The sequence below is a fragment of the Erinaceus europaeus genome, chromosome 18 (genome assembly GCF_950295315.1).
Source record: "Erinaceus europaeus chromosome 18, mEriEur2.1, whole genome shotgun sequence".
In the NCBI taxonomy this organism is placed as follows: Eukaryota; Metazoa; Chordata; class Mammalia; order Eulipotyphla; family Erinaceidae; genus Erinaceus; species Erinaceus europaeus.
In genome coordinates, this window is record NC_080179.1 from 48,660,355 (window position 1) to 48,675,823 (window position 15,469).

The 15,469-nt window shown below is 34.9% G+C and overlaps 1 protein-coding gene across 3 annotated transcripts in view; it reads right to left on the reverse strand.

The window, feature by feature from the left end:
* Window positions 1-15,469, reverse strand: part of DPP10 (dipeptidyl peptidase like 10) — a 737,074-nt gene that overhangs the window by 98,607 nt on the left and 622,998 nt on the right. For all 3 annotated transcript variants that reach the window (XM_060178018.1, XM_060178015.1, XM_060178016.1), the window contains one exon: window positions 13,270-13,367. In XM_060178018.1, coding sequence (XP_060034001.1) covers window positions 13,270-13,367 — 98 coding nt within the window. The remainder of the gene's footprint in view (window positions 1-13,269; window positions 13,368-15,469) is intronic.

Here is a 15,469-nt window from a genome sequence, read left to right on the forward strand (position 1 = left end):
TTTGAACTACAGAGTTCTAAATGATTTATTTTTTTCCTTAGCAACTGTGGACCAAAGTCTACCCCGAATCTTTTATTTTTTACTTTTTTTCATCAAATATATGTAGAATATTTTAAAACAAATAAACAGAAAAAAGGGGGGATATTTTAAGAAAGATTCCGATTAGAGGGGCTTATGGTGTCCTCAGCCTACATGTGAGTTAGAAAAGGTTATATATTGTTCTATTATTATTTATATTTGCACTGTAGATTCCATATTTGGAATAACAACAAAGGTATCATAACTTTCCATTTTACAAAAGAAAATATATTCATTGATAGAGATAATTCATTGCTAAGAATAATTTCCTAAGAAGTTTCCCCAAAGTTGGAATAAATGAGATGCTTTTGAAATATCTTTTAAAATGCCATCTGTAAATACTGTTTAAAATTAATCTACACAGTTTCTATTTATTTTTAATTTTTAATGCCACCTGGGTTATCACTGGAGTTCAGTTCCTGCATAATAAGTCCACTGCTCTTGCTGGTGATTTCCCCCCCTTTCTTCTTTTACTTTTCAATTTTAAAGCAATTTATTGAGTTTATTTTAATGAAAGAGATATAGAGACCCGAGCAATGCTCTGATCTGGCAAATGGTGGTGCTGGGGATCGAACCTCGGATCTCAGAGCCTCATGCAGGGAAGTCTTTTGCATAAGCATTATGCTGTCTTCCTAGACCTTACTTTCTTCTTTCTTCTGCCCTGCAGTTGGGGACCCAGGGCTTGAACCATGATTCTTCAGCATGGAGGTGTGTGTATGCTCTACCCATGTTCTACCACTGGGCCTGATCTACAGGAAGAAACATTTTGTGATACATATAATCACCTGAGACCTATATGGATTTGATATTCAGCCACATGAATCTTACATTTTTAACATTATTGCTTCCCCCAGAAAACCTGTTAGTCTTACAAAAGTGAAGATGTCAGTAGAAAGGCAAGTATAACCAGCCATACAAGTGAAGCTTGCTAAATTGTCAACAATCTGCTTTTAGACATCTGGCAGTTTTCGTCATCAACAGAGTCTCACTTAAACATTTCTTAGAAGCTTAGTGTAATCATAACATAAAGTTTCCTAAATACAATCAACAAGGCAAATTTGACTCAAATATTCAACTGGTTTAGGATTAATCTGTGGTCACATCAATTGATGTGCATTCTGTAAATAATGGCATCGGTTAACTTTCACTATATTTTGTTTGACCTGATTTATTTTGCATGTATCATCTTATTTGACAGTATGAGTATTACAGGGAACTAACATTTAGAAACTAATCTAGATGACTCAGCATGGAGAAAAATTATAGCAGTACTGTAACCATTCCAGAAAATAAATGCTACATTCTGACAATACATATTTCTAATTATTTTGTACAAATGATTAATAATGAAATAAGAATAATAGCTTGCATATTGTAAACAACTGGAATAGGCAGCAAAGTCATGGGAGTCATGTTCATAGAAAAATCTAGATCGAACAAATATAGAGAAGAATTTCAAAGCAACCCAAAAGTATTTCAGTTAACTAAAGGAAATTTTTATATTGTGTGCCAAGTGGGATGATTAACTTAATACCTTTTAAATAAATAATGACAAAATAGAATTGAAATCTTCATCTTGAGCACACTTTTTGTTTTGTTTTCAAAACTGTCCTCATGTGAAATGTTTCAAGAACATCTTCTTTGTAAGGTCTCGGTAGGCATTGTCACATTGTATTCATTTTCTGTGACTGAAATTCTTGTTTAGAATTGAAATGCTGTTTTACAAGACCATATTGTGGAAGGGGCAATTTACTGCTTCTCTAAAATATGTGCCAGTGTGCCTCACCCTCCACCAAAGTGCCATATTCTGTCTAGTGTAGCACATTGTGTCCCTTCCTACAGTTTTAAACCCTCCTCCTTTAGTAATCTCTGATCTGCAGATATAGAACAAAGACTTAATTAGCTTTTAGCCTAGTTCTAATCTGAAGGATAAGAGTCTACCTAAAGTTCAATTTTTAAAGTCTTTCAAATAATTAATATTTTCATAAACAAGTATTGAGGGTGGAGGAGATAGCACAATTGTGAAGCAAAAAGGTTTCAAAGCCTGAGGCTCTAAAGTTCAAGTTTCAATTCCTAGCACCACCACAAAGCAAAGTTGGGCAGTATTCTAGTCTCTGGTCTTTCTATTAGACCTCTCTCTTCAATTAAAAGAAAATAAAATATTTAAGAAATGTTGAAAATATTAAAAATGAGGGAAAGTTGAATTTGAAATGGATAAAGGAAAGATATGTTGACTAAACTGCTGAGTTCTTTGCTCCAGGATACTGGATGCATGTCACCTTATGATTCCTATCTACTTTTTTTAGTTATTTAAAATATTCAGCTTTCTTCTGGATGAGGTAGTAGGGAAGTGCCCTTACCTGAAAAAAAGTCATTCCTGCTGAGAATGCTGCTGTACTCCTGGAATTCCATCCCATGAACATATTAGATCAGATGTCCCACAGCCAGTGGCCAGTGGAAGTGTTCCTTCCTTATAACTGGCTTTCCTGCTTGTTCCTAGTCTCCATGGCTCTGGATTACCCAGGAAGTCCTCGAGGATCTGGTCCTCTTGAGCCATAGAGATAGAGACAAGCAGGTTAGAGAGATTGCACTAAAGTCAAGAAAGACTTTCTATGGCTGAATGGTCTGACAACAAGAGATCTAATTGTTCACCAGGGTATATGGAATAAAAGCCCCAGCATCTTCAGCAGACAGGTATGGTAGGGTAAAAGTCATACCTGTGTTTTCACTAACATCCTACCCAATCATTAATCTCTGTCCACAACATAAATTTTGCAGTTACATATAGTAAGTCTAAATTCATTCTCTTCTACATAATGCAGGTTATCCGACCACAAGTGTTACTACAATAACATTCAAGACCAACTCATGCTTGTGTCTTTTAAATAACTCTGTTAAATCATTATGTATTAATTGTAAGGCAGTAATTTAAGACACTTGCATGAGCATAGACAAATTTATTAATTGAACTTTTTTGGAAGACCTATATATTCTTTGGCAGAATTAGAGATGTAACTAGACATACTATACTGAAACAGGAAGACAAAATATGACAGAGTCAAAGCTAGAGTGAGAGTGATATGACAACACCACATTAATTTTGCAGACTACAAACAAAGGGTCACAAACGGTGACTGATTTTAAATAAGCCAATAAGTCACACACAGAAGAAAAAGAAATTAAAGATGAATCGCTACCTTCTCTCTTCAGTGCAGAGATATATAAAAATAATCAACTTGCCAATTACTTTACCTGTGGGAAAAAAGCTCTACATAGTAAATCTTCTGATTAAAAATTTACCATATATTTTTAAATTTATACTTAAATTTTCCAATGAGAATATCAAATGTTTTCAATAGCGACAAAGGCAAGCAGAGACCCTACTTTTCATCTTCCCACTCCCGAGGCACAACAGAGAGTGCTGACTTCAGGAGTCCTGGAACTAACAGCCAGAGGCCACTCACTCTATATCAGAATAGAAACACAAAACTCCAACAGCTGCTTCCCCTACCATGAACCACAGATCCCCTTCTTGACTTCTCCTGGGATTTCAGGCAGCCAACCACTACTATGATTTCTCCCTAGAAATTTCAGTCAATAAATATCTACATACTAAAGTAATCAATGACTAGAGAATAACCTCATAAACTATTGAAGTTATGCCTCAACTAATGCTCCTACACACGGAAACAAAAACCCAGCCCAGACTTCAGTGGTAAATCTGACCAGACATCTGTATTACTGTCAAAGAAAATTGTGGACTGGGGTGAACCGTTCTGTTACTTAGGAGTTGCTCACTTGGACTGACCTACCTCTGTAGAGGGACGTTGGTGTGCCCCACATTCATCTCAAGTAAAGGATCTCTCTGTCTCTCTTTTGGGTTCTTATAGGACTCTTTCCTGGGACTCATTTGTATCTGCAGAGGAAACAGAATCCACACATTCTGCACGGAGATAAATACATTGAAGAGAACATTTGTGCAAACCAACACAGGTCAACACAAATTTCACACAAAGAACACAAATTTCAAAAGACATCAAATAAAATGGTCAGACCCAAAAGGATAACTGCAATAATCAAGACAAAATCCCAGAATCAAGACAAAAGAATCAAGACAAAAGCCCAGAAAAAAAAATCTGAAGAAGGCAGTGCCATAGCAGTGCTCACCTGTGAAGCTAAGAAAAACTATGAAAACTCACCTTAAGACTCAAGAAAATACAACCAGGATTTATTCAGAAATTCACTAAAACAATTTTTATAACAAAATAACCCAAGGATATCATCTGAAAACAGTTGAGATTTCTGGTGAAGTGAAGAACATTATCCGAGGAGAAGAAGCAATTACCTGGCTTTCTAAGGCTAAGTCTACTGCCTGCAGCTTTCACTAACCCAGGTTACCTTCAACCAGCCGCCACTGTCACTGCTGCTATATATGTACTTACTTATGCACCCAATGAGGGGCCATTTATATATGTCAAACACTTATTGAAAGAGCTAAAAATGTACATTAATATCAAAACACAGTAACAATATAAGACTTCAACATCCTACTTTTTCAAACAGATCACCTAAGCAGAGAATCAAAAAAGAAAAAGAATTGAATGAAGAAATAGACTAGACCTGGACATTTTCAGAGTCCTTTACCATAAGAAACTGGAATACACATTCTTTTTTATTCCATGAGGGATATTCTAAAGGACAGACTATATGTTAGGTTACAAGGACAATGTTGACAAATTCAAGAGCATTGAAATCATCTCAAGCATCTTTTCAGACCACAGAGGAATTAAAGTAGCACTTAGCAACAAACAGAAAATTAGTCAAAGTCCAAAATATGAAAACTCAAGAGCAAACTACTCAAAAACTACTAGGTCAAAGAGGAAATTAAGGAAGAAATTAAAATTTCCCTACAATCCAATGAAAAGGAAGACACTAGCTATCAAAATATTTGGGGCACAGCTAAATCAGTAGTAAGAGGGAAATTCATAGCCAAACAAGGACACACCAGGAAACAAGAAAAAGTTCAAGTAAACATCCTAACTGTATACCTTAAAGACTTATAAGAAGAGGAACAAAGAAACCCTAATGCAACCAGAAGGTCTGAAATAACTCAAATTAGGGCAGAAATATGTAACATCAGAAATAAAAGAGAACCATACAAAAGATCAATGAAGCTAAATATTGGTCCTTCAAAATGATAAGCAAAACTGACATACCCTTGGTCAGACTCACTTAAAAAAGGAGAGAAGTCTCAAATAAATAGAATCATAAATGAAAGAGGAGATATCATAACAGAAACCACATAAATACAAATATCATGTGAAGCTTCTATGAACAACTATATGAGACCAAGCTAGAGAACCTGGAATAAACATACAACTTAGTTCCTAGAAACATATAACCTTCCAAAACTGAACAAGGAGGAAATACAAAACACAATAAAAGATCAATAAAAGATCAATAAAAGTCAAAGAAATTGAAACAGTTCTCAAGAATCTTCCCAACAGCAAAAGTCCAGGACCAGATGATTTTCCAAATGAATTTTACAAACTTTTAAGAAAGTGTTAATACCTTTATTTTTAAAGATTTTCCAAAAGACTGAAGGTACAGGAATATTTCCTACCACCTTCTTTGAGGCCAACATCAGCTTGATACTAAAAGCAGACAGGAACACAGTAATAACAACAAAAATAAAACTACAGGCCAATATCTCTGACAAACATAGATACTGTAACATTGAAAAATATCCTATACAGCAGTATATTAAATTATTTAATATACAGCAGTATATTAAAAAGATTGTCCATCATGACCAATTGGAATTTATTCAAGTGATGCAAGGCTGGTTCAATATATGTAAATCAATCAATGTGATCCACCGCATTAATAAAAGAAAAACCAAAAAACAAATGATTCCCTCAATAATGCAAAGAAAACTTTTAAGGGGTCATGCAGTAGTACACCGGGTTAAGCTTACATGGTGCAAAGCACAAGGACAAGCATAAGGATCTTGGTTAGAGCCCCTGCTTCCCCACTTGCAGGGGAGTTACTTCACATGTAGAGAAGCATATCTGCAGTTGTCTATCTTTCTCTCTCCCTCTCTGTCTTCCCCTCCTCACTCAATTTCTCTAGTCCTGTCGAAAAACAAGAATAACAACAGAAACACAACAACAACAACAAAAAACTCCAACCAAATGGAAATAAATGGCCACCAGGAGCAGTGGATTTGTAGTGTAGGCACCAAGCCCCAGTAATATCCCTGGAGGAAACAAACAAACAAATAAACAAAAACCAAAGAAAACTTTTAACAAAGTCTAACATCCTTTCATGATCAAAACATAACAAAAAAATGGGACTAGATGGAATTTTTAAAAATCTAGTGGAGTCCATACATTGCAAAACCACAGTCAATAGTATACTCAAATGTGGGAAAAAAACATTATCCCTCAGATCAAGTACTTGTCAGGGCTGCCCACTATAACCACTACTATTCTGTAGAGTTTTGGAAATTTTCAATAGCATTTAAGAAAGAGAAAAGAATTAAAGGGACGCAGATTGGAAGATAAGTTAAACAGTCACTATTTGAAGATGGTATGAGATTATACATAGAAAAAATAAAAGAGGGGGCCACGGGCTGTGCACCCAGTTAGGCACACACAGTTTTAAGCACAAAGATCTGGGTTCAAACCCCCAGCTCCCCACCTGCAGGGAAAACACATCACAAGTGGGAAAGTATGTCTGCAGGTGTTTATCATTCCCCTCTATATCTTCCCCCTCAATTTATCTCTGTCCTATCAAATAAAACAGAAAAAATGCCCGCCAGAATCAGGGGATTTGTAGTGTCAGCACCAAGCTCCAAAGATTACCCTGGAGGAAAAAAATCCATCAGGAATCCCCAAGAAATTATTAGACAATATGTTAAGGTGTCAGGTTATAAAATTAATATACAAAAGTCAGTGGCATTTCTTTATGCCAGCACTAAGTGCAAAGATGAAATCTAATCCCAATCACTACAGTATCAAAAACAATGAAATACCTAGGAATAAACCTAACGAAAGACGTGAAAGACTTTTATACTGAAAATTATGAGTCACTATTCAAATAATAATAAAAAATACAAAGATTTGGAAAGATGTCCCATGCTCATGAATTTGAAGTATTAACATTATCAAAATAACTATTCTATTGAGAGCTATATACAAATTTTAATGCAGTCCTCATCAATATTGCACCAACTTTTTAAAAAGAGAATAGAACACAATTTACAAAAGTATATCTGCAACCAGAAAATACCAAAAATTGCCAAAACAATTTTGGGGAAAAAAGAACAAAACTGGAGCCATCATACTCACAGACCTCAAACTACATTACAGGGCCATCATAGTCAAAATTGTCTGGAATTGGAACTGGAACAAAAATAGACATACTGACTAGTAAAATAGAATCAAAAGCCCAGAAATAAGTTCCTATACCTATGGTCACCTAACTTTTGAAAAGGGGTCATAAACTATTAAATGAAGTAAGGAGAGTCTCTTCAACAAATGGAAAACTGTGTTGAAACATGCATATGAATGAGACTGAACCACTACATTTCATCACACACAGAAGTAAGTTCCAAATAAATCAAGGATTTGGATGTTAGAATAGAAAGTATCAAATACTTAAGAAAACAGAAAGTGTAACTTGGACTGGGCTTGGTGTGTATTACACCAAAATAAGGTACTCTGAGGCAACAGAGGATTGGATAGGGGAGCTGTCAGGTCCTAGTGCATGGTGGTGGAGGAGGATGTAGGCTGGTGTGTAGAGTTTTCAGCAGAATAATGAGAAACTGCACATATGTACCAATTACTATATAAACCATTAATATCAGCAATAAATATATATTTAAAAAATAAGTTCTAAAGGGATTCATATAAAGTTAAACAGATTGACCTTATCCAAGAAAAAGAGTTAGAAAAACAAGCAAAGTCTAACAAAGACAGAACTATTGACTTAGGTTGTATAATTGAGATTATCAAAAAATAGGGAAGTTCGGTGCTAGTCAACTAGGTGGGAAAGTGTTCAATGGGCCTTGGTGAAGGAATACTGGTCTTTTGGTGGAGGGTGTGGTAAAGAAATACACACTGATGGAGAGTCAAACTGTAATCTAAAACATGGATAGGGTTGTAAATCATAGGTACCTCAAAAACAAAGAAAAATTGTATATATATATATATATTTTTTAAAAGTATAATAATGACTGTTTTCCTAAGGCAGGTCTAACTCTTAAATTATGTGTGTGAAACATCATATATTTCCCAGATTCCAACACAATACACAGAAACAGAACTGTATGGTATGGCTGCTTTGTCAACTGGAGACCTCTACTGAGACTCAGAATATCTACTCCTAGGAACCACTCCAGACCAGTATAAGGCTTGCCAATGACTGAGTTGTTCAATCTGTGGTGAGATATTTTTGTTTCATTTTATTCTTGTGCCATAAGCTTCTTAAGGTTTAAATGTAAGTCTGCCCCTTTCTCTTCCAGAGGTGAGTCGGCAATAGCTTTTTGTTGCTGCTCATGGGAATCAGCTTTCCCATGATCGTGCATAGTTTTTTTTTTCTAATGTTTTAAATAACCCCACTTTTTAAAGCTTTGTTGATAGTTCTTTATATAACTGTTTCAATTACCTTTTTTTTAAAAATAAACTTTATTTATTTGGGTAGAGACAGAGAGAAATTAAGAGGAAAATAGGAAGATAGAGAGGGAGAGAAAAAGACAGAGAGACACCTCCATACTTGCTTCACCACTTGTAAAGTCTTCCTTCTGAGGCGGGAACGAGGGCTTGAACTCAGGTCCTTGTTGATTGTACAATGTGTACACAACCAGGTACACCACCACCTGGCCCCCTCAGTTACCTTTCTGATGCATGTTATCTTTTAATTTCAAAAATCATGATAACTAAATTATCAAGAATGATATGCCCTGTACATCTAAAGCGTTTATGTAAGCAAATAGGAAGGGTATAGGAATTACCTCAGTGCTCATCAAGCTAGTGAAGACCAGAGCTTTGAACTTGGGGCCTGTGTCCTCAGGTACTTGCACACTGTGACATGCACACTCAGTCCCTAAGATCTGATATTTCTAAAACTAAGTCAGGCAAATAAAGGGGGTGATTTTTTAAAAAAAAATTTTTATTTAAGAAAGGATTAATGAACAAAAACATAAGGTAGGAGGGGTACAACTCCACACAATTCCCACCACCCAATCTCCATAACCCACCCCCTCCCATGATAGCTTTCCCATTCTCTATCCCTCTGGGAGCATGGACCCAGGGTCGTTGAGGGTTGCAGAAGGTAGAAGGTCTGGCTTCTGTAATTGCTTCCCCGCTGAATATGGGCGTTGACTGGGGGTGATTTTTATCATGACATATGGTCAGAAGAACAGACCTCTATACTTTGCTCATGTATATGCCCCATGAAAGTAAAATCTGTGCTCAGTATTGTTAAATATAAATGACATAAAAGTTCTTTTCTTTTCTGTGAATTGAAAAAAAAAAGCTACCAAGAACTTAGAGTGAGGGTGTATGTTTATGTAAGACAAAGTATTGGAATCTTTTAAACTAATAGTTGAGAGGTATATTTTAGCATTTACAAAAGACCACGAGGCAGAAAAAGCAAAATCCTCATGCATGCTGCATTGTTAGAAATACTATATAATTCTCCCAAAACTATAGACCAGGTTTGTTACTAAATAAAAAAATCTAAATTGAATTTTAAATATAGATTTTATTAAATAATTGCTTGATATTTTCTATATTTTCTGTTTTCCACATATTTAATACATACTTAAATATTGCTTTTTCATTTTCTTTTTTTTTCCTATTTTCACTTGTGAGTTAATAACTGTCTACAATATTATAAGATTATAGGAAGGGCCAGGCAGTGGCATGCTGGATTGAATGCACATGTTGCCATGTGCAAAGACCTGGGTTGAAACCACTGGTTCCCACCTACAGGGGCTAACCTTCATGAGTAGTAAAGCAATGTTGCAGGTGTCTCTTACTCTCCCATTCTCCTCTCAATTTCTCTTATCAACTATGAGAAAAATAAAACAAAGCAAAAGAGAGTACAGGAGTATAGTTCCACATTTAAATATACATATTTTATATTTACCTTCATAGAATTTTCCTCACTGTCATCGGGATGCAGTACACTGTTCTGTGTATTTGACATCTACCAATTAAAGCTATGAATGTCTTTTGTAGCAGTGGATGACTAATTTTTATCCTATTTGACATATTTCTTGTCATCCCGGGGACTTGATTGTTCCAAACTGATGTTTTCAAGTAGAGGGAAGAAGATAGGAAAAGACACCACAGCACTAAAACTTCCTCCACTGCAGTGGCGAATGACCTTGAGCCAGGATTGTAAGCAAGACAATACAGAAGCACTACCCAGTGAACTATCTTGCTGGCCCCAAAGTAATTATTAGGTTTCTCTTAAAGAAATATACACAATTAAGAAAAAAAGTAGGGAAGTATGCTAAGTGAAAAGAAAAGACCACTACTAGATTGTCCTGTTCATGTGTATAGTCCTTTATATGACTAAGCCAAATGAGCTTGCAGAATAAAAAAATAGTAAACAGTGTCTCTCAGACTTTGTAAGAACTATGGTGATTATCAGAATGAGGCCTAGCACTTTGGTGCAGGATGTGTCGATTTATAGACACCATGTGTGGGTGTAAAATTATATCCTTTAAATGTTTTAACTTTGTTAAGTACTGATAAATCACCATATAAATGTTATAAAAATAAAAAATAAAATATATACCTAACTAATACTCATAAATGTGACTTTGTCTTTCAAATTTACTTTGAGAACTTCTACGAAGAACTCTTTAGGATCTCTTTTTACTTACAAACTAGTCAGAAATAACCACCTCCTACTAGAAATAAACCTAAATATTGTAAAATTTTCCTCTACTACAAAGATATGCAGCCCCTAGTCCTCTTTACAAAGATTTACAAAAGTGTTGAACATTAGTAATTATTTAAGAATTAGAGTATTCAGGCAGAGGCAGAATTAAAAGGGACTTGCCTAAGGTTATATAGTGAATGATTACACAGGTATGATTCAAATATTCCTAGTCTATTGTTCTTTGTTTAAAATTAGAGCATTAAAATTAGAAAAATGTAAGAAAAAACCCCCACAGAAATAAAGGTTTTCTAATTTTCTAAATCCTCCATTTGCTATTGCATCTTTCATGGCAGGTAGACTACATTTCCAGGTAGAGGCTTCTACTTATTTGATCAACCACATAATTATTCTGATGGACCTTGAACATAGTTCATGACATTCTATAGGAAATGCTCTACAACATAACACAACCTTTATATTGATTTTGTAAAAATTTGTACTAATAATAAATCTACATACCAACCGTTTCTCACACTGGGCCTCGTCTTTGCCATTTACATAATAGATATAGTATCTAGTTAAAGGGAACTTTTCCAGTGTAAGGAGATCACAAATTTTCATTACTTTTTCAAGTGGAAAACCTTTCCATATAGCAGGTTTTCTCTGACTGCAGCTCTATAAGTTGATGTTCTTTTCCCAAATGTGTCAATAGAATTATGTTTAAATGTGAGTTCTATGGAATTATTCATCCTGTATTGGTTATTGATATCATCAATACAAACTTAAAGTTTAGCTTTATATCAATCAGTAATGGGAAAGTATTTTCCTAAATCTGCCTTCCATTTTTTTCTAGGATTACTGTAGGTTTCAAAGATTGCAGTATGTGTGGGATTTGCCTGTGAAATATGAGATTTCTATATATATTTACATTATTTTAATGAGAGACAGAGACCAAAGCACTGCTCAGCTCTGGCTTCTGGTAGTGCTAGAGACTAACCCTGTGACCTCAAAGTCTCAGGTATGAAAGCCTTTTGCATAACCATTACGCTGTCTCCCCTGCCTGAAATATGAGATTTCTATGAATTTCAAAATCTGAATGCATCTTTGACTAGTTATTTAATAATGGATATTTTGCTAATGATTAAAAAAATATTAATATATAAACTCAACACAAAATTTCTTAAATGAGAAACTCTTTGCTGTAGGATAATTTAAAGAAATATGGTATTAAATTTCCTTGTGTGTAAACAGTAAAGGAATCATTAGTAAAATACAGGGATAGAGCTGGAAAAAACATACATTTTAGGAATATATTATTTTATTTATTTATTTATTTATTTATTTATTTATTTATTTATTCTGAACCCCCCCCCCCCCAGAATCTTTTACTTTGGTTCAACACATAAAACCCAGTCCAAGTTCTGCTTTGTGTTTTCTTATTTTTCAACTTTTTAAAAATCATTATTAATGACAATAATGATTGACAAGATTGTGGAATAAGAGGGGTACAATTCATACAGCTCCCACCACCAGAATGCCATATTCCATCCCCTCTATTAGGAGCTTCCCTAGTCTTTATCCCTCTGGGAGTATGGACCAAAGATCTTTATGGGGTGCAGAAGGTGGGAGGTTCTGGCTCCTCTAATTGCTTCTTTTTTTAAATTTTTTTTATTTAAGAAAGGATTAATGAACAAAAACATAAGGTACGAGGGGTACAACTCCACACAATTCCCACCACCCAATCTCCATAACCCACCCCCTCCCATGATAGCTTTCCCATTCTCTAGCCCTCTGGGAGCGTGGACCCAGGGTCGTTGAGGGTTGCAGAAGGTAGAAGGTCTGGCTTCTGTAATTGCTTCCCCGCTGAACATGGGCGTTGACTGGTCGGTCCATACTCCCAGTCTGCCTCTATCTTGCTTCTATGCTGGACATGAACATTGACAGGTTGACTCATAACCCCAAACTCATTATTCTTTTTAAAGTGCCATTTTTAGCAATGGAATAATTGTTTTTAGACAGAAAAATTCAATGGAAAATTATCCATTGCCTCCATCTCTCTATCACATTTTAATATGTTTTGTGATTCTGTTGTTTTGCTGATCATCTTGAAACTTAAAGTTTAAAATGCTTCCTAAGAATAAGAGACAGAGAATTAGCTCATTCTAGCTGTAATGGAAACTAAGCCTTATTTTCAAGTAGATATCTGAGCTGATCACATCTCTCTATAAATTGCAAGAAAATTATAATTGAATTTAAAATATCTATTTTAAAATTGAAATTGAAATCGCATACCTTGATTTAAAGCTGTCAGGTGGCATGAGTTCCAAAGTATGAGTGGGTCCATATAAGTTTACAACATATAATTTGATTGTTGGGTTCACTTGACCTGCCTTTGAGAAAATTAAAATTATAATGCAAGTATATTAAGCATTTGAATATATTGAGAACAAAAGAAAATGCATTTTTGTTCTTCTATAATTTTGTATTAAGGTGGTGAAAAAGCTTAATAGGAATCATTTAAACTTCAATAACTTGATTGCTTTAAATTGTTTTTGTAGATTGCTACAGCTTAAGCATTTTAGTCAGATAATTAAAGGTGGTAAAAAGTCATGATGACTTTAATCATTAGGCAGTATTACTGTGTTCTATCTCTAGAAAGTCACCAGAAGCTCTGACAATATGAGACAACTAGTAGACCAAGCAACTATTTCCATTAAAGGATCAGAAATGAAATGGGAAGACATTAAGAAGAAAGAAAAGGAACATAATCTCAATCCAAGTGCCATTTGCTTAAAATTACAGACTGCCTAATGTAACTCATTGTAAAGCACTCTAGGTTTACTTTGAAATTTTAATGAACACTAGTTGGAGCATAAGTGAACTTGGAGCTAACTACCTTCATAAAGTACCCATAATGAGAGCAGAAATACAATGGCAGAACACACACACATTTTATTTAGGAAATAAATAATGAAATAATATAGTCTGTCTATCAGTATGGCTTAATGTATTGCTTGTATTAATGACATTTCATAACTTAAAATATTCCTATATAGTCCTAAGATATAATTATATCCAGTTTCCAGATAAAAATGGGCTAAGTAAAGCATACAAGGTAAAATATTTAATAACTGAAGGAGCCAGTATGTAAAACCAGGATGCTCTTAACTACTTTTGTGCTAAATAAAGTTAATTTCTAGGCAATAGCTACCAAAGGTTTTCTGGATATACTATGAGGTCTTGAGAGGAAGTAATGGGAGGCTTTACAAGAACACACCAAGCAGTTAAATGAATAAATATAGCAAGGTTTACTGAAATAAGTGATTTATACAATCAGTAATTATTGGTGACTCAATCTGTTTCTAGATGCCATTGTGATATGGGTAATAATCCAAGATAAAACTAAATGTAGGATACAGGAAAAGTAAAAATAAAAGTGAATTTAACTAAAAATACATGACAAATATCTAAAGAGAAATAAAAAAGCAATGACAAAGAAATATTCAGATTCAAGAAATTGGCATATACAGAACCCAGAATTAAATCAGAAGCTGAAGCAACAAGCAGTGATAATTCCTTAAGAAGTTACTAAAACTGACTAGCCTAAAGGGGAGAGAAGAAGCATGCATGAGGAAAACAAGAATTTTGAGAGCAGAAAAATTTTGTATGAGACTACAGTGAATTTATTCCATTTTGTAGTTGTTAAATCCATAGAATATGCCACTAAGAATAAATTGCAATACAAACTTTGAACTTTGGTTGATGATGACATCTTTTTATTGATAGTTTTTTTCTTTTTTATTGTTGTTATTGATGTCATAATTATTGGATAGGACAGAGAAATAGAGAGAGAAGAGGAAGACAGAGGGGGGTAAAGAAGGATAGACACCTGCAGACTTGCTTCACTGCTAGGAAGCGACTCCCCTGCAGGTGGGGAGCTGGAGGCCCGAACTGGGATCCTTAAGCTGGTCCTTGCTCTTTGCACCCCATGAACATAACCCACTGCGCTACCACCCGACTCCTCAAAGATGGTGACATTTTCATGTCACTTTATCAATTGTACCAAATTTACAATTTTGGTGGGAGATGTCATAATGAGGGGTAGTGAGACAGGTGGTGTGGAGAGGGAGTATATGAAAAATCTCTGTAACTTTCCCTTAATCGTCCTATGAACCTTAAAGTATATTCCATCTTAATTAGTAAAACAAAACAACCTAGCACATCCATGGATCTGAATCCCACACAAGTCAACAATTTTGAGTCAGAGTCAAGGAAGAAATTCACTACAAAAGTATAGTGAATGGAAGCTTCATCCTGAAAAGTGTTTCTAAGATGAACAATGAGCTAGCCTTAAAGAAAAGGCACTGATGTCTGATTGTATAAAGTTTTTAGTGCTCCAAAGCTCTTCAGGAATCAGGCACATATGTCCTGAGTGATTTAATTTTCTATAACACTTAGAGATCATTTCCACTTTATTTTTAAACTTTTTAAA